At 50.3% G+C, this 18,159-nt stretch overlaps 1 protein-coding gene across 1 annotated transcript; it reads left to right on the top strand.

The window, feature by feature from the left end:
* Positions 1 to 12,591: 12,591 nt before the first annotated feature.
* LOC109731538 (MEIOTIC F-BOX protein MOF-like) lies at positions 12,592 to 14,062 on the top strand. Its single transcript, XM_020290709.1, has 2 exons — positions 12,592 to 13,578; positions 13,793 to 14,062. The coding sequence occupies exons 1-2, from the start codon at positions 12,592 to 12,594 to the stop codon at positions 14,060 to 14,062; spliced, it is 1,257 nt and encodes a 418-aa protein (XP_020146298.1).
* Positions 14,063 to 18,159: the final 4,097 nt, after the last annotated feature.

Below are 18,159 nucleotides of genomic sequence, written 5' to 3'. Positions count from 1 at the left end.
TGCTTGTTTGAGCTTGATATGTTGTAATCTAGTTGTAGCTTAGTGTTCATATTTTGTCAAGCATCTCCTGTAGATTACTGCCATGTGCTTTGTTGCTATGTTGGGGTGCTGTAGCATTGTTACTTGTTGCATTTTAAGTGCTATCTTGCTGTTTATCGCAGATTAGTGTCATTCTTGTTTTGCTTGTCATTTGCAAACCGTGCATCCGATTCCGGTGATCTTTATATCGATTTCGACCGAAATCATCTCATCTTTCCAGTGGCATGCTTGGTTTGCCAAGTTACTGCCATGTTCATCATTTTCCTTCCGGAGCACGCATATGCATCGCATATCATATCTTGCATATCATACATGTCTTGCATCATGTTGCTTGTGCATTTCTCGTTGTTGATTGTGGTTCCGTTTGTTTGTGTTCTTGTCTTGGATAGAGCCGGGAGACGAGTTCGTGAATGAGGAACCTGTCGAGTACGCTTACGAGGATCAAGCTTTCGACAACTCTGAGAACCTTGCAGGCAAGATGACCATCCCTCGAAATCACTTCTATCTTTGCTATGCTAGTTGTTAGCTCTATTGCCATGCTCGCTACCTATCACTTGCTATATCATGTCTCCTATTTTAGCCATGTCAGCCCTAACCATTCTTTCCTAGCAAACCGTTGTTTGGCTATGTTACCGCTTTTGCTCAGCCCCTCTTATAGCGTTGCTAGTTGCAGGTGAAGTTGAAGTTTGTTCCATGTCGGAACATGGACATGTTGGGATATCACAATATCTCTTATTTAATTAATGCATCTATATATTTTGGTAAAGGGTGGAAGGCTCGGCTTTATGCCTGGTGTTTTGTTCCACTCTTGCCGCCCTAGTTACTGTTATACCGGGATTATGTTCCTTCAGTTTGCGTTCCTTACACGGTCGGGTGATTTATGGGACCCCCTTGACAGTTCGCCTTGAATAAAACTCCTCCAGCAAGGCCCAACCTTGGTTTTACCATTTGCGACCTATACCTTTTTCCCCCGGGTTTTCTAGAGCCCGAGGGTCATCTTTATTTTAAACCCCCGGGCCAGTGCTCCTCTGAGTATTGGTCCAAACTGTCAGCCGCCGGTGGCCACCAGGGGCAACTCTGGTCTGGCCTATCGGAAGCTTGGACAATCCGGTGTGCCCTGAGAACGAGATATGTGCAGCTCCTATCGGGATTTGTCGGCACATTCGGGCGGCTTTGCTGGTCTTGTTTTACCATTGTCGAGATGTCTTGTAAACCGGGATTCCGAGACTGATCGGGTCTTTCCGGGAGAAGGTTTATCCTTCGTTGACCGTGAGAGCTTATGATGGGCTAAGTTGGGACACCCCTGCAGGGTATTATCTTTCGAAAGCCGTGCCCGCGGTTATGAGGTAGATGGGAATTTGTTAATGTCCGGTTGTAGATAACTTGTCACTTGACCCATTTAAAATACACCAAGTGCGTGTGTAGCCGTGATGGTCTCTTCTCGGCGGAGTCCGGGAAGTGAACACGGTCTGTGTTATGTATGACGTAAGTAGGTGTTCAGGACCTCTTCTGGGTCATTGCTAGATGACGTCCGTTCCATTGCTTCTCTTCTCGCTCTCATTTGCGTAAGTTAGCCACCATATATGTTTTTGCCGCTGCAGCTCCACCTCTTTGCACCTTTTGCCCTACAAGCTTAAATAGTCTTGATCTCGCGGGTTTGAGATTGCTGAGTCCCCGTGACTCACAGATTCTACCAAAACAGTTGCAGGTGCCGACGATGCCAGTGCAGATGATGGCGTCGATCTCAAGTGGGAGTTCGACGAGGAACGTGGTCGTTACTATGTGTCTTATTTTCAATCAGTAGTGGAGCCCAGTTGGGACGATCGGGGATCTAGCATTTGGGGTTGTCTTATTTTCATCTGGATTTTGGCCGTAGCCGGTCTATATGATTGTATTTTGGATGATGTATGATGATATTTATGTATTGTGTGAAGTGGCGATTGTAAGCCAACTCTTTATCCCATTCTTGTTCATTACATGGGATTGTGTGAAGATGACCCTTCTTGCGACAAAACCACTATGCGGTTATGCCTCTAAGTCGTGCCTCGACACGTGGGAGATATAGCCGCATCGTGGGCGTAACACCACCACTCTGGCCTTAGATCCGGAGCACATCACCAGGTCCGAGGACGGGAGTTTTGAGCCCGTCGGACCCTCTGCAGCTATAGAACTTGTCACCGGAGAACCGAAGGGGATCGCGTCACTGGCAGGCCCGGAATTACGCCAGGCTCCCTCTATCGTCATAAAGCCGGAATCGCCTCCGGACACTAGCTCCGAACTCTCGAGGTCCGCGTCACGTGATCTCGGCCATTAAACTTCTATCCCGCCCAACTCCACGGACTCTCGCTTCCCCGTCCAAACCTCGCTCTTAAACGAGGCTCTGGACTTAATGCGATCCCTCGCCATTACAGAGGAATCATTGCCAAACTACGCCCAGCCCGGACTAGGGGCTGAGAGTGGGGAATTTTACGTCCAACCCACCACCCACTTCATAGCCACTGTCGAGGATTTAACCAACATGCTGGACTATGCCTCCGAAGACATCGACGGCATAGACGACGATGCCGGAAACGAGCAAGGCCAAGACCCACCGTTTAGCGGACGTTGGACGACCACCTCCACATATGACGTGTATATGGTGGACACACCCAAAGAGGATGACGACGACGGCAGGAAGGACAAGCCTGCTGACGCACCTCCAAAGCCTCGACGTCAGTGGCGCCGATCAAAATCGCGTCATGGCAAAGACAGTAATACCGGCACCAGAGATGATAATACTCTAGATAACGCCGAAGACCCCGAAGCCCCCGTCGAACCCACATCCGAACCAGATGATGTGGAGGAGGGGCAAGTTAACCCTGACGACCCAGTCGGGAACAATGACTCGGAGGATAGTAACTATCTTCCAATCACCGAGGATGATGTGAGCCTCGATAACGAAGACTTCATCGTACCAGAGGAACCCCTCGAGCAGGAGCGCTTTAAGCGCCAACTAATCACGACTGCAAGAAGCCTAAAAAAGCAGCAGCAACGGCTTCAAGCCGAATAGGATACGCTCAACGACAGATGGACTAAAGTCCTGGCAGCCGAGGAATACGGCCTCGAACACCCAACCAAGAGCTACCCGAAGCGCAAGCTGCAACCCCAATTCGACGACGAGGCCCTTGAGCCAATACCGTCAAAGTATAAACCAGCTGACGGACCTGACCGACCACCACGTGGACGGGACAGACCGGCTACTCATGCCAAACACCAGCCCGCGCCACCCCGCCGCCGAGGCAGGGAGGTAGCGGCCCCGGGCTATACCTATGACATACGCAAGGACCTGGAGAATAGAGCCGGTCAGACAAGATCAATATATGGGTCAAGGGGACGTGCTCCAACGCGCGAAGAAGGCCATCGGGCCTGGCGCAAAGGGCACAACCACACCCGGGCCGAAAACCGCATTCGGACTTCATCCGAACTGCGCCACGACATCGCCCGATACAGAGGCGTCGCACACCCCCTATGCTTCACCGATGAGGTAATGGAGCACCAGTTCCCAGAAGGGTTATTTAAACCCGTGAACATTGAATCATACGATGGCACAACAGATCCCGCAGTATGGATTGAAGATTTTCTTCTCCACATTCACATGGCTCGCGGCGAAGATCTACATGCCATCAAATACCTCCCGCTAAAATTAAAGGGGCCAGCTCGGCACTGGTTAAACGGCCTCCCAGAGAACTCTATTGGCAGCTGGGAAGACTTGGAGGATGCCTTTAGAGACAACTTCCAAGGTACCTATGTTTGGCCTCCAGACGCCAACGACCTTAGTCACATAGTCCAGCAGCCCGGGGAATCAGCCCGGAAGCTATGGACCAGGTTCTTAATAAAAAGAATCAAATTGTGGACTGTCCGGACGCTGAAGCCCTCGCGGCCTTTAAACACAGCATCCGGGACAAGTGGCTAGCCCGACACCTCGGCCAAGAAAACCGAAGTCCATGGCAGCCCTTACCGCGCTGATGACCTGCTTTTGCGTGGAGGAGGACAGCTGGCTAGCTCGGAGAAGCAATAGCACCAGCGACCCTGGCACCTCCGAGGCCAGGGATGGCAATGGTAAGCCACGACGCAACAAACATAAGCATCGAAATAATAATGAAGATACCGAAGACACGGCGGTGAACGCCGATTCAACGACTCCAAACCCGGTCAATGAAAGAAACCATTCAAAGGAAACAGAGATGGTCCATCTAGTTTGGACAGAATACTCGATCGGCCTTGCCAGATTCATGGCACCCCCGATAAGCCTACCAATCATACCAACAGAAATTGTTGGGTCTTCAAACAGGTCGGCAAGCTCAACGCCGAACACAAGGGGAAAGGGCCGCCCAGCGAGGACGACGATGAAGAGCCTCGCCCACCGAACACATGGGGACAGAAGAAATTATCCCCCGAGGTCAAAATGGTGAATATGATCTATGTCACTCACATCCCTAAGCGGGAGCGCAAGCGCGCATTAAGGGACGTCTACGCCGTAGAGCCGGTCGCCCCAAAACTCAACCCATGGTCGTCCTGTCCGATCACCTTCGATCGAAAGGACCACCCAACCAGTATCCGTCACGGAGGTTTGGCAGCTTTGGTCCTCGATCCAATCATCGACGGATTCCACCTCACGCGAGTCCTTATGGATGGCAGCAGTAGTCTTAACCTGCTTTACCAGGACACTGTCCGCAAAATGGGTATTGATCCGTCAAGAATCAAGCCCACTAAAACTACCTTCAAAGGAGTAATAACGGGTGTAGAGGCATGTTGCTCGGGCTCAATAACATTGGAAGTCGTCTTCGGTTCGCCAGACAACTTCCGTAGCGAAGACTAGATCATCGATATCGTCCCCTTCCGTAGTGGTTACCACGCACTGCTCGGACGTACCGCTTTCGCTCGATTCAACGTGGTCCCGCACTACGCTTATTTAAAGCTCAAGATGCCCGGTCCATGTGGCGTCATAACAGTCAATGGAAATACGAAACGCTCCCTCTGTACGGAGGAGCACGCCGCGGCCCTCCCAGCCGAAGTATAGAGCGGCCCTATCAAGCCGCACACCTCATCGGCCATCAAACCGCCAGACATTGTTAAACGAGTCCGATCAGTTCCGCACGCTGACAACTCGGTAATCCCAGAGCTAGACTAGCAGTTTCGCCTCCGTCGATCACCGCACACACCCGTGAAATTCGCACCGCGTGTGCATAATTATGCACTCTAAATACCTTGGGCATCAACGGAGGCACAATATGGACAGGTCTATAGTATGGTTTGACCCTATACGACATTGACCCTTTTCTTTGGTCATTTTTTCTCTTTTACTACAGGTGCATTAAAACCTATCTACTCTACGGTCTTACAAGGACTCTCTTCGAGCCCAGTTTTGTACAGATAACTGGAGGACATTCCTCTCAAGGAATCTCTCTCCCCAAGGCGAAAGCGGCGCAGATGTGCGACAGGATGTCCAAAGGACTTTTTAGACCAAATTTTATTCCAGGACCTGTATAGAACTTTTCCCCTTGTTCTTAAAACCCTGGCATGTAAAATGGCCTTGATGATTGTGGTACCCTCTGTAAGATCACGTTTTGACGTATCAATTAGATTCTAATAAAGACAGTTTTTGACCAACCTTATACGGTATTGGCTTATTTCATAAACTGTACTCCGTCTCCACAATCGTTTCAATTATACACCTCGGCACAAATCGCCAGGGGCTCTATGTGGCCACATAGGCCTTGCCAAATAAAAGTCCGAATAACTTTATAGTGCACTTCGGCGTCCCGAATATGGCATTATATGCATCAGCTCCGAATCATGTCTTTGGTCAATAGTTGGGTTGCCCGCCTCCTGTGCTTGCTACCTTACGTTCCATTTGTTCGGCTAGGGTAGTAAAGGGAGAACTACTGCGATTGCGTTCCTGGTTCGCCCGGTCAAGCACCTCAGTAGAGAAAGCCGAAAACTGACTGTCATGATGCGGTGAGAGCTGGTCAGCCATTCGGCGACTTACTGTAAATCCCTTGTGATTTTTTCCGTATTATACGAAGGACCGGCCTCGGTTCGGTCACGCGCTTAAGGCATCCTAGTTCGATAGCCGCATACACACCAGGGGCTAGCTAATAGCCCCCATTGTCAAACTTCTATGGCTAAGTGAGAGTGATAAAGCCATATAGTCTGATTGCCTGGTTCACCGCACTGACACCTCATTTACGGACCAAGACGTTGGGTCAAGTGTGGTCATGTGCTATTCCGAACACCGCCGTAGTATCTACGTGGGGGCTGAAGCCGACGACTGGTAAACTTTCAGAAATATAAACGGCCGCACAGGAGGAAAAACCTTTTAGATAAAAGCATAAATATATTACAACGTCTAGACAGCCCGGATACTGTCATTCGAACATGGTATCCTTCGAGCATTGACCCTCTATCAAGCGGGCACCCTCTAAGATGTCTTTGAAATAGCACTCCGGCTTGCGGTGGTCCTTGCCTCCGGGCGGGCCCTCAACTGCCACGTTAGCAGCCTTCATCTTCGCCCAGTGCATCTTGACGCGGGCGAAGACCATCCGTGCACCTTCAACACACACTGACCGCTTGACTGCGTCAATCCGGGGCAGGGCATCGACAAGTCGCTGCACCAGGCCGAAATAGCTGCTCGGAATGGGCTCGGCTGGCCACAGCCGGACTATGACATCCTTCATGGCCGCTTCGGACATCTTATGCAGCTCGGCCCACTGCGCCATTTGGTCGTTCAACAGCGCCGAGCGCTCCTGCACCGCAAATTGCGACCAGAACAGCTTCTCCGTCGCATGCCCCTCCTGGGCTCGGAAGAATTGTGCGGCGTCGGCGGCACTCTTCGGAAGATCCGCCAAAGCGTCTGGAGAACTCCATAGTCGATTAAGCAAGGCATACCTCTGATCGCCAAACTTAGACTATAAAAGAAAGGGCTTACCAGCCGCTATCTGTCCGGCCTGTCGGATCTCCTCGCTAGTTGCTCGGGACTCAGACCTCGCCTCTTGGGCTCCCTTAAGGGCCTTGGTGAGTTCGGCCGCCTTAGCTTTATTCTCCTCCTCGAGGGACTCGCACCTGCGAGTGGCGTCCTTGAGCTCTTGCTCCATTTTGGATACCCGCTCCTTGAACTGGCGTCGGGCGGCCTGTTCGGCCTTCAAATCTGCAGCCGCTTTATCAGCGGCCGCATTTCTCACCCTTGCCTGCTCCTTCGCCCGGGCAAGGTCACCCCTGAGGGTCTCGACTTCAGCTGCGCCATCTGCAATTATGCATATATTAGCGCGTAAGCTTCAACTTAGCGTTTTGCAAATTAACACAATCATGTACGGAGTACTTGAAACATACATTGCGCCTCGTCGAGCCTCTTGTTAACAAGGATAATGTCCTCGTTGGCCAGCTGCAGTTTCTGCTTCAGTTCGGAAACTTCGGCGGCCTGAGCGGTTGCCGCTAACAGTGAAGCCTATTTTTTACCAAAAAGATAAGTATGTTATTTCCTACGGATGTCTATAGATCCTCTGTTCGCCCTTCTTCATGGGCCGAACAAAGTCTCAGGGGCTACTATCTATATACAGGCATATTTTTCATATGGAAAGCAGCTAAAGACATTACATCGCATACCTCGAAGCCTGTCAGTAGGCTCGTGAAGGCTTCATTCAGCCCGCTTTTAGCGGACTGAATATTCTCAACCACCGTACCCATCAAGGTACGATGCTCCTCCAAGACGGACGCACTTTGCAGAGCGTCCATCAGCATGTTCGGCGCCTCCGGATTAGTAGAGGTCGCCTTCGGAATAGCCGTTTCCCCCTTCCTCGGAGAGGGCTGCTAATTCGACTCCGGAGCCGTTTGTATCTCCGGAGCAGTATCGGTCGGGGGTCGGATGATCCAAGACCCCCGTCGCCGGTCTCCATGAGGGTTGCGCCCCCCATGTTCTCGACAGCCAAGGTGTTATCCTCTGGCGCCGTCTTGGTCCTCTCCGGCACTTCTCCGAGGCCCGGGGAGATCCTTTGGGACGACACCTCGGTGTCATCCGCCCTAGGAGGCGGGGAGGCTTGTGGAGGCGTCTCGCTCTCCATCATCTCCGGCGGCAAATCCCCCGACGAGGAGGATTGTTGAGGGAGGTCGCGGGCCGGACTGCAAAACGTGATCTAGTATTATTCTCACAATTCGTAAAAGATTGGATGTATGTAAAGCATCTGTAGGTACTTACGATTCGGCAAGGGGCTTGGCCAGGGGGCGGTGCTTGGGGATTGCTTCGGCGTCCGAACCCGAGTCATCCGGAAGGGATAACTTCACCCTCTTGTATGCCCCCGCCTCCAGATCTGTGGAGGCCGCCCTCTTTTTCCCTTTGGGAGGAGGGTTATCTACTTCTTCCTCCTCCTCGCTTTTGTCTTCGTCCCCCTCGTGAGAGGAGGGAACCTCGGTCCCTCCGGACTTAGCGTCCGAAGCATCTTCATGGTGGAGGCCACTTTTGGCCTCCTTGCCCTTTTTCTTCTTGTCCTTCTTCATCGGTGCCTGACATGGCGCCAGGACCAGCATCCTCATTAGGAGAGGATCAGTTGGGTCTTCGGGGAGAGGGGTCGGACACCTGATCCGCTCCGCCTTCTTTGTCTAGCCCTGTTTAAAGGATGGAATTCTCAGTGTATCCCCTTGGATTGATGAACCAAGCTATGTGCGGAAATTTAACCCTTACCGGGGTGGCCGGATGGTTGCGGTCAAGGCCGATGTCCTCGGACGTCTCCGGCCACGATTTTTGAGATTTGAAGAGCTGCTTCCACATCTCTTTATGCGTCGTTCCGAAGAGTCGTTGAAGAGTCCGCAGCCCTTCCGGGTTAAACTCCCACATACGGAGAGGCCGTCGCTAGCAGGGGAGGGTTCGGCAGACAAGCATCACCTGGATCATGTTGGTAAGGCGGGCGTCCTTTTCTGTAATAATCTCGACACGTTTTTGCAACATCAACACCTCGTCGGACGATCCCCAGTCTAGACCCTTATTGATCCATGACGCGAGCCGTAGCGGGGTCCGGATCTAAATGCAGGAGCGACTGCCCACTTGGTGTCGCGGGGTTCGGTAATGTAGAACCACTCCTGCTGCCATCTCTTGATGGTCTCCACAAAGGCCCCTTGAGGCCAAGTAATGTTGGGAAGCTTGCTCACCATGGCGCCGCCGCAATTCGCGTGCTCCCCGTCGACCACCTTCAGCTTCACGTTGAAGACCTTGAGCCATAAGCCGAAGTGTGGGGGGATGCGGATAAATGCCTCGCACACAACGATGAACGCCGAGATGTGGAGGAAGGAGTCCGGGGCCAGATCGTGAAAATCTAGCCCGTAATAGAACATAAGACCGCGAACAAAGGGATGAAGGGGAAACCCTAACCCGCGGAGGAAGTGAGGGATGAACACAATCCTCTCGCCGGGCTCTGGAGTAGGGATGGCTTGCCCCTTGGTTGGGAGCCTGTGCGCGATTTCTGCGGTCAAGTACCTTGCCTCCCAGAGTTCCTTGATATCTTTCTTCGTCAAGGAGGAAGCCATCCACTTGCCCTGCGCTCCAGATCCGTGCATGGCTAGAATGTTTGGTGGTGGTGGAAAAGATCGAAGCTTGAGCGCTGGAGCTCGAGGACGGAAGGGCAGAGGAAGAAGGAGGCCTGAGGAGAAAAGATGGGTCTTTATCCTCTTATAAAGGCAGTGAATATCAAGCGCCCCCTCATAAGCCTTAAACCTCACATATTCCCAAGGGGACGTGCGAACGGCACGGTTGGATTACCCAAACCCGTATTGGTGAGAATCCCGTGATAAGGGGACATGATCTCTGCTTTGACAAGACGTGTCAATGGCCGTGCCTCGAAACGCGAAGGGGGGGCTGTAAAACGGTTCAGAATAATAACAGGGCCAGAACATAATGTCTCGCCGAAAAAGTTGCCCATGGGCGTGACTTATTTTTTTTTAAATATTTTTGCCCTTACAGCCTAGGGTTGTGATTATTGGACAGAGCCGGATACAGTTCTTATGTACGGAAGACTGCTTTGGATTATTCGGAGAAGGAACCCGCCTTGCAATGCCGAAGACAATCTGCGCACCGGATACATCGTCATTGAAGCCCGGTTCAGGGGCTACTGAGGGAGTCCTGGACTAGGGGGTCCTCGGGCGTCCGGGCTATGTGACATGGGCCGGACTGATGGTTCGTGAAGATGCAAGACTGAAGGCTTTCCCCCGTGTCCGGAGGGGACTCTCCTTTGTGTGGATGGCAAGCTTGGTGTCCGGATGTGTAGTTTTCTTCCTCTGTAAACCAACTTTGTACAACCCTAGTCCCCTCCGGTGCCTATATAAACCGGAGGGTTTAGTCCGTAGAGGCTATCACAAAATCATATAGGCTAGACATCTAGGGTTTAGCCATTACGATCTCGAGGTAGATCAAATCTTGTAACCCCTATACTCATCAAAGTCAATCAAGCAGGAAGTAGGGTATTACCTCCACTAAGAGGGCCCGAACCTGGGTAAACATCGTGTCCCCTGCCTCCTGTTACCTTCGATCCTTAGACGCACAGTTCGGGATCCCCTACCCAAGATCTGCCGGTTTTGACACCAACAACCGTTCTGGGCTAGAGGCCACGGTACTACCGCGTGCTAGGAGCGGTACTACCGCACGACGCGGTACTACCGCTGTCATGGGCCGCTGCGGTACTACTGCTCCCTTGAGTAGTACTACCGCACGCCACAGAACAGTAGCACTTGGAAGCCTTCATCTTCGCAATGACAAGGGAAACAACCGGTGCTCCAAAGAAGCGAAAGAAAGGTGGTGCAAAGGAACAGATGTGTACGTGTTGATTCCACCCTAACCTTTCTGAAGTGGACCCCCTCTTAATAGTACGGCTTTCCTACGACTCAAATCCACCGAAAAGAAACATAGAGAAACGCCGTCTTCATAGGCTCCGAGCGGCACCGAATCGTCTTGTGCCTAGACATGAGATATCTGAAATGCTCAATGCACACGATTAGTCCGCAAATGCATTGTCATCAATCACCAAAACCACTTAGGGAGAAATATGCCCTTACACGTGTCATTTCGGAATTCCCTTGTCATCAGGTGTACAAAGAGAATTTTTTGGGTTCCTTTGATTCAAAGGATTTTTGTAGAACTTTGGAGGATTAGAATTCTTAGAGAAAAATCCTATGTTGGTTGTTTGATTCATAGGACTGAATCACAAAGGAATTATTTCTTTGTACTACTTCCCATAGGATTTCTAGCATCCACTCAAACCTCTTTACAAGAATCCTTTGCATTTCCTATGATGCAATCAAACAAACCAAAATCATGTAGGATTGAGATGGCATGCCTTGCCAATCCTATGTTTTTCCTGTTCCCACCTTTTTTTAAGAATCATATGATGATATGAATCAAAGAGGCCCTCGAATCAAACGGACAGAAAGAAGATAGATCATGCGGTGGAGGAGGCTACCGGTTGAAGCTAGCACCTGGTCGATCGGTGCTTAGCATTGGGGAAGGGTAAACTTTCCTTTTTAGTTGGGGATGGGTCCACCATTCCTATATTAGATTGTGGGATCAAAACTTCTTGTACCCATCTCACGGTGCATAAATTTCCGATTTATGGGGAACGGAACCACTGTTATGCCTATTGCAAATCCGTACAGCACACGCACCGCAATGATGCATTTGAATCTGAACTTGTTGCACTGAAAGAAGGGATCTTGATGTCACTTCGATGGAGCCAACTTGCTATCCACATTGATACTGACTGTCTAAATGTTGTAAACCTCTTCAAGAAGGAAGGTATGCATAGATCATCTTATAGTTTCATTGTCCATGAGATCAAGCAAGTCATGGGGCAACAAAGTACTTGTATTACTCATGTTTGATGAAATTATAACCATGCAACTCATTTATTGGCGAGCCATAGTAGAACTAGTGGCCGAACTGTTGTATGGCTTGGTTCTATACACGACGAAGTCGTGGAACAATGTAATGTGGAGGTTAGCACTGCTGCCTGAGCAATACGAAGTATTTCCCGCAACAACAAAAAAGTCGGTACGGCGCAAAGTGCAAACCGAATCCAACTTCAAATCAAATGAAAAATAGAAGGTGCGCGAACCAATACCAACCTGTGGTTGGATGGTTAGAGGGACTGTGGTATCCCAGCCCATCAGGGTTCAAATCCTGATGCTCGCATTTATTCCTGGATTTATTTCAGAATTTCCGGCGATGCGCATTCAGGGGAGGAGACGTTTCCGTCGACGACGAGGTGCCTACGGCGACTTCGTAAATTTCAAGATGATATGCCGGCTCAGTCTTTCGGAGGTGCTCATAGGGATAAGGTGTGCATGTGTGCATTCATATGGGTGAGTGTATGCGCGCGTATGTAAGCGCTTGCGTCTGTATTGTGTTAAAAAAAAGTTGCAAACGAACCAATCCCCCTGGACACGGCGACGGAACCAATCTCTGCGCACGGTTGCCCTATAAATACCAGCTCCAGACTACGCAGGCACCTCCCCTGCTGCTTTACGGTAATCACGGAGATGGGGACGGCGGCCTCCACCCGCGAGCGCGATGCAATCCACACGGAGATGGAGACGGCGGCAGTCTCCTCCAGCAAGCGCGCCCGCCTCGGCGGCTCCGACCGGCTGAGCGACCTGCCAGACTGCCTCCTGCACGACATCCTCTCCCTCCTCGGGTGCCGGCAGGCCGTGCGCACGAGCGCGCTCTCGCGTCGGTGGAGGCACCTCTGGCGCTCCATGACCTGCCTCAACATCGACCAGCGCGAGTTCCAGCGCTCCGGCGTCCCACCGCCATTAGACGTGTGCCAGTGGGACAGCTTCGAAGACATGGCCGACAGCCTGCTATCGACGTCGATCACCACCCCATCGGCGCCGCTGGACGCGTTCCGCCTGCACTTGGTCGACGGCAGCAAGAAGACGGGCGTCGACAGGTGGATCCGCCGCGGGCTCGCGCGCCGGCCGGCTGCCGTCGACATACACTACGGCTACGGCTACGTCGGCAGAGTCTGCTGGCCGGACACGTCGCGCTTGGCCTCCGGCGCTACCTGCCGCCTCACGAGGCTCCGTCTCTTCGGCGTCCAGCTGAGCCCTAGTTTCGGGCGGGATCTCGGCGACCAGTGCCCCGTCCTCGAGGACCTGCACATCGAGAACTGCAGAGAAGATTTCTGCACCGTCGCATCTCCCACGCTCAAGAGCTTCGCCCTCGTCAGCCCCTCCGATTACAGCTACAGGTCCTCCGCTCTTGTCCTGGCGGTTCCTCACCTAGCCTCGTTGCGCCTCGTGCTCCCGTTCAGCGGCTACCGTGGCTACGCCGTCGCCACTTCTGAGAACGAGGTGCTGGCATCGCTCGTCCAGGCGTCCATCTGTATAAAGGACATGGATGACGAGGTGCAGCGGAACAGACGGGTGATGAAGCCGCACAAGCTTGATTTCTTGAAGTCCATGTGCAACTTCCTCGCCTGCATCCCCAATGTCAGAAATCTACATCTCTCGGGGTTCACCACGACGGTATGTAACCATTCTAGCTCCCACTGTGTCTTTGAAATTTGATATCGCATTGGTAGCATGTTGCCCACATAAAACCATTTATAGGGATCTTGGGCAGATTGTGTAGTTCTCTGAAAATTGTACAAATTCTGTTAAAATTATACATGCATAGAGGCATAGAGCTACCCAATACATAGTAATATAAAATTACTAAGACATGGTATGTTCTCTAAAGCGGCCGCCGGATCCTTCCTCCCTACCCCCGCTCCCGTGCAGCGCCGCCGCGCTGCACCGGGGCGTCCCCGCCTCCCTCCTTCGGCCCCCCGCCACCACTCTCCTCTCCGCCGCCATCGGTGACGCCGCCAGGGCAAAGCTCGAGCGGCTTGGCGGCGGCGGTCTTCTCCTCGCGCATCAGCTACTCAAGATCGATGCAGCGGCTCCGATCTTGATCTTCTTGGCGGTGATGGCGGACAACGGCGGCTGGAGTGTGGCAGCGGGTCTGTAGTCGCAGCGGGTGGCAGCGGCGGCGGCCATGTTACAGTCGCTCAACCTCCGGCTCGGCTTCGGATCGCGGTGGCGCTCCTGGTCTTGATCTGCATCACGCGGGCACCCGGGACGGCGACCCTGGGCTTGGCTGGGTGAGCGGATCTCGAGATCTGCAATCTAGTCCCGGCTGCGAGTCGGGGAGACATAGTTGCCGGTGAAAACCGAGCTGACGGCGGACGATGGCGGCGGTCTGCGCCGTTACCTTGATGAAGGCATCGTCCTGTAACTACTGTCGACCCACTCGTGCTGCTCCGGGGAAAACCCTAGGATCTGGTTTTTCAGATCGGACGATGGCGGCACTACGGTGTCATTTCTCTCTTGGGAGCATCGTTTGTGGAGCAGCGCTGGAAGTCAGAGGCAGGAGGTGGAGCGGCTTCGTCTTGCACGGAGCTTCGGTGGAGATGTCAAGTCATGCCTGGCCGACAGGTGCTACGCTTTGTCATGCCTGGTCGGCAGGTGCTACGCACGACAGATCTTCCAGAGACTTCAAGTTGTGTCGGCTGGTGGTACTTGGCGGCATGGTGCTGAGGGGTACCGGCGGCGACCGCGACGTGCTCAGCAGTTCGCGCGCAGGGAGGTGGAGCCGTTGGGCGACGTGGTGGCGTCGACGGCAGCTAAACCGGGCAAGGATGATGCGTCAGTACAGCTCTGAAGATGGAGTGGTGGTAGTTGGCGGCGGCGGCCTCTGAGAGCATGCCGGACCGGTGTGTGCCCCATACCCGGCAAGTGGCTTGGTTGGGGCCTCAGGTTTTAGATGTTAGGTTTGGCTGCGAGGCCTGTGGTATTAGGCCCGGACTATCAGCATCCCTTTATCAACTGGATAGGAGTAGCGACAGATGTTGCCTAGACGGTGGCTTCAGACTTACTGTTGTATTTCTTTGTAAGATCTTTTATGAATAATTAATAAAATGGCTGCATGCATCGCCCAGATGCAGAGGCCGGGGGTCTTCCTCCTTTTATAAAAAAAAATGGTATGTTCTCTAAACAAAAAGGGTGTGGCTAGATCTCAGTCGGCTGAGACTTGATTAAGTCTCAGTTGATTGAGATTTAGCAATCCTGAAAAAAAACATGGATTCTGCGTCATGAACTTCAACTCCAAATTCAAAGTGCCTTTTTTTAGAAAACAAAATCAGTCGTGTAACACCGTTGGTTGGTATCGTATATCCAGAGTCAGTTTATCTTCCTGGTATCTGTATATATATACATGCCGTCCTCGTCCTGTCTTTGTTATCATGTTCACAGATCCTAGTAGCATGCTGTAGTTATTACTAAGATGCGTGGATGTTATTGTGCAATGCTATGTGTAGTAATGACTAATCCAATATTCAGCATGTATAACTGCATTTCTTTTTTGTCTTCTGCCAGGCATTGTTAGGCAAGGAACCACAAGAATTTCAGGTGTTCCATGACTTGAAAACTTTACTCCTCAGCCGTTGTGACCTTGGAGTAAGCTATCAAGCTTTGACGAGCATCCTTCGGAACGCCCAAAATCTCGAGAACGTTGGAATGCACTTTTGCAGGGTATGCGTTCTCAGTTATATCTTTCAGTAAAGTTGAGGACGATTTTCTCCTTTCTTGGTATTCCCTCTTTTTTTAGTTGGTATTAACATGCATTCGACCTTACTCAACAAAGTTTTTGGAGCGCCCAAAGAGGAGAGGGAAGGCACAGCCGAAGAGTAAACCTTCCAAACGTCGTAACTCAACACTTCTTGAGTACAAGAACCTGAAGGTGGTAGAAATCAAGCACGAGACAAACTCTACAGCTCCCTTGGAAAATATTTTCTTGGAAATTTCAAAGGGGATGCCGAAGGAAATGCCGCTAACTCGGTGGCACCGGCTTGAAAAATTGAGCAAGACGGGTCCGATGACGATAGTACGATTACGATTATTTAGAACGGAAAATGGCGAAGTGAAGTCGAATTAAGTTGATGGAGGACGGAAGGAACATGCGTCTTTCAAATAAATCCAGAGATTAACCATGGATCTACTAGAAGGTGATGTGGCACGGTTGGTTGGAACATTGACAGTGCCATCTTTGGTAGTAAGGACATTTCAAGTCTAGCTTCTGGGAGATTTGGATATAGTTTATGTCATGCGACATGCGAGTATGATGATAATTTTTGCTTTGTGATGAAGTTGGGTAAAAACTAAAAGTACCATGTCATTACCGAGGATATATGCTTTAGTTTCTTATAACATGGTTATAGAGCTGTGGGCGGAATCAGACTCAACCATACTCACAACATTACATTGATCGTTCTCTCAGAAAAAATACATTGATTGTACGAATAACTAAAAAGGAGGCCAGTGGTCCTTTTAAGCTAGGAATGCTTAAATATTTGTAACGAGCAATTTCTGTCAACATGCCACTTGTCAAACCAAAGTCGGTCTGAAGAACTAGATTCAGATAAATTAACTGAAACACTCAAATCTTAGCAACTTTATTGGATGATTTGGAGTGTTTGGATGCAAATCAAGAGGAACATAAGGCTAGCCAGGAACACTGGCGGCTAAGGGGGAAGCCCTAATAGAAGATGGTTCTCACCAATCCAGAAACTGGGCTTTATACACTAGTAGAAAACAGGGCTTTGGTTCGGCCAGAAAAGAGCATTAATCCCGGTTGCTTTACGAATCGGGACTAATGTGAGCATTAGTCCCGGTTCGAGCGGCTAGGGCACCGTACAGGCATTAGTCCCGGTTCAAATGGGACCTTTAATCCCGGTTGGTGCCACGAACCGGGACTAAAGGGTGAGATGCCCGTTAGTACCGGTTTGTGGCACCAACCGGTACTAAAGGTTAGACCTTTAGTCCCGGTTCGAGCCACCAACCGGTACTAATGCCTGGTTCATGGCACGAACCCGTACAAAAGGTCCCATTTTCAAACTCTACCCCCCCCCCCTCCCATCGTCTTTTCAGTTTTGTAAAAAGCAAAAGAAAATGATAAAAACTTCAAAAATTAAAATCCTTCCAGACGTAGTTATGTTACTACATGTACTAGTTAGGAAAATTTAAAAACTTAAATTTGGACATGTTTTGCAAAAAGTGTAGCGAAAATGTAAAACGGCTATAACTTTTGCATACGATGTCAGAAAAAAACGTATAATATATCAAAATGTTCAGCACGAAAATTCGCATCCGATTTTGACGGCCTATGGCCTGTTTGCAAACTTTTAGAATCCTCAAATTCTAAAAGGAAAAAAAGTTATGCTCAAATTTCTGTTTTTTTTTTTGAATTTTTGTTAAATCTGGTCAAACTATGGTCAAACTACTTATTCAAGAAGTATTAGTGTTACTAAATAATTATTCAAGAATATTAGTGTTACTAAATAATTATTTCAGTTTTTTTGAATTTTGGTCAAATCTGGTCAAATTGTGGTCAAATAATGGTCAAACTAATTATTCAAGAAATATTAGTGTTACTAAATAATTATTTCAGTTTTTTTGAATTTTGGTCAAATCTGGTCAAACTGTGGTCAAACTATGGTCAAACTACTTATTCAAGAAATATTAGTATTACTAAATAATTATTTTTTTTAGAACAATAGTTTCAAACTCAAACAGTGAAATGTGTGACTTCATGCTCAAGCTAAATTCCTGAGGGTTAATAGGATTGACATCTTACTATTGTCAGGAAAACAACAAGTGCAGACATGGAAACGAGGGAGAATAGAACCCGGAAGTTAAGCGTGCTCAGGCTGGAGTAGTGAGAGGATGGGTGATCGTCCGAGAAGTTAGATGATTTGGAATGATGAGGGGTGATTAGAGATTAGAGGTTAAATTGAGCAGTGATGAGGGGTGATTAGAGATTAGAGGTTAAAATAATTCAGAAATTTGAAAATCAAAAAAAATCATAACATTTTTTTTAGTACCGGTTGGTGTTACCAACCGGGACTAAAGGTGGACCTCCAGGCAGCGGCCACGTGGAGGGCCTTTAGTCCCGGTTCGTGTAAGAACCGGGACTAAAGGGGGAGGCCTTGGGGAGGAAGGACTCCTCCCTGGCCGCACCCTTCCTTCGAGGAAGGGCCAAGGCTGCGCCCCCCCCCCCTCCCTTGGCCC

This window comes from Aegilops tauschii, chromosome 4, assembly GCF_002575655.3.
Source record: "Aegilops tauschii subsp. strangulata cultivar AL8/78 chromosome 4, Aet v6.0, whole genome shotgun sequence".
Classification (NCBI taxonomy): domain Eukaryota; kingdom Viridiplantae; phylum Streptophyta; class Magnoliopsida; order Poales; family Poaceae; genus Aegilops; species Aegilops tauschii.
The sequence above is the reverse complement of the archived record's forward strand: the minus strand, read 5'-3'. Positions and strand labels throughout refer to the sequence as shown.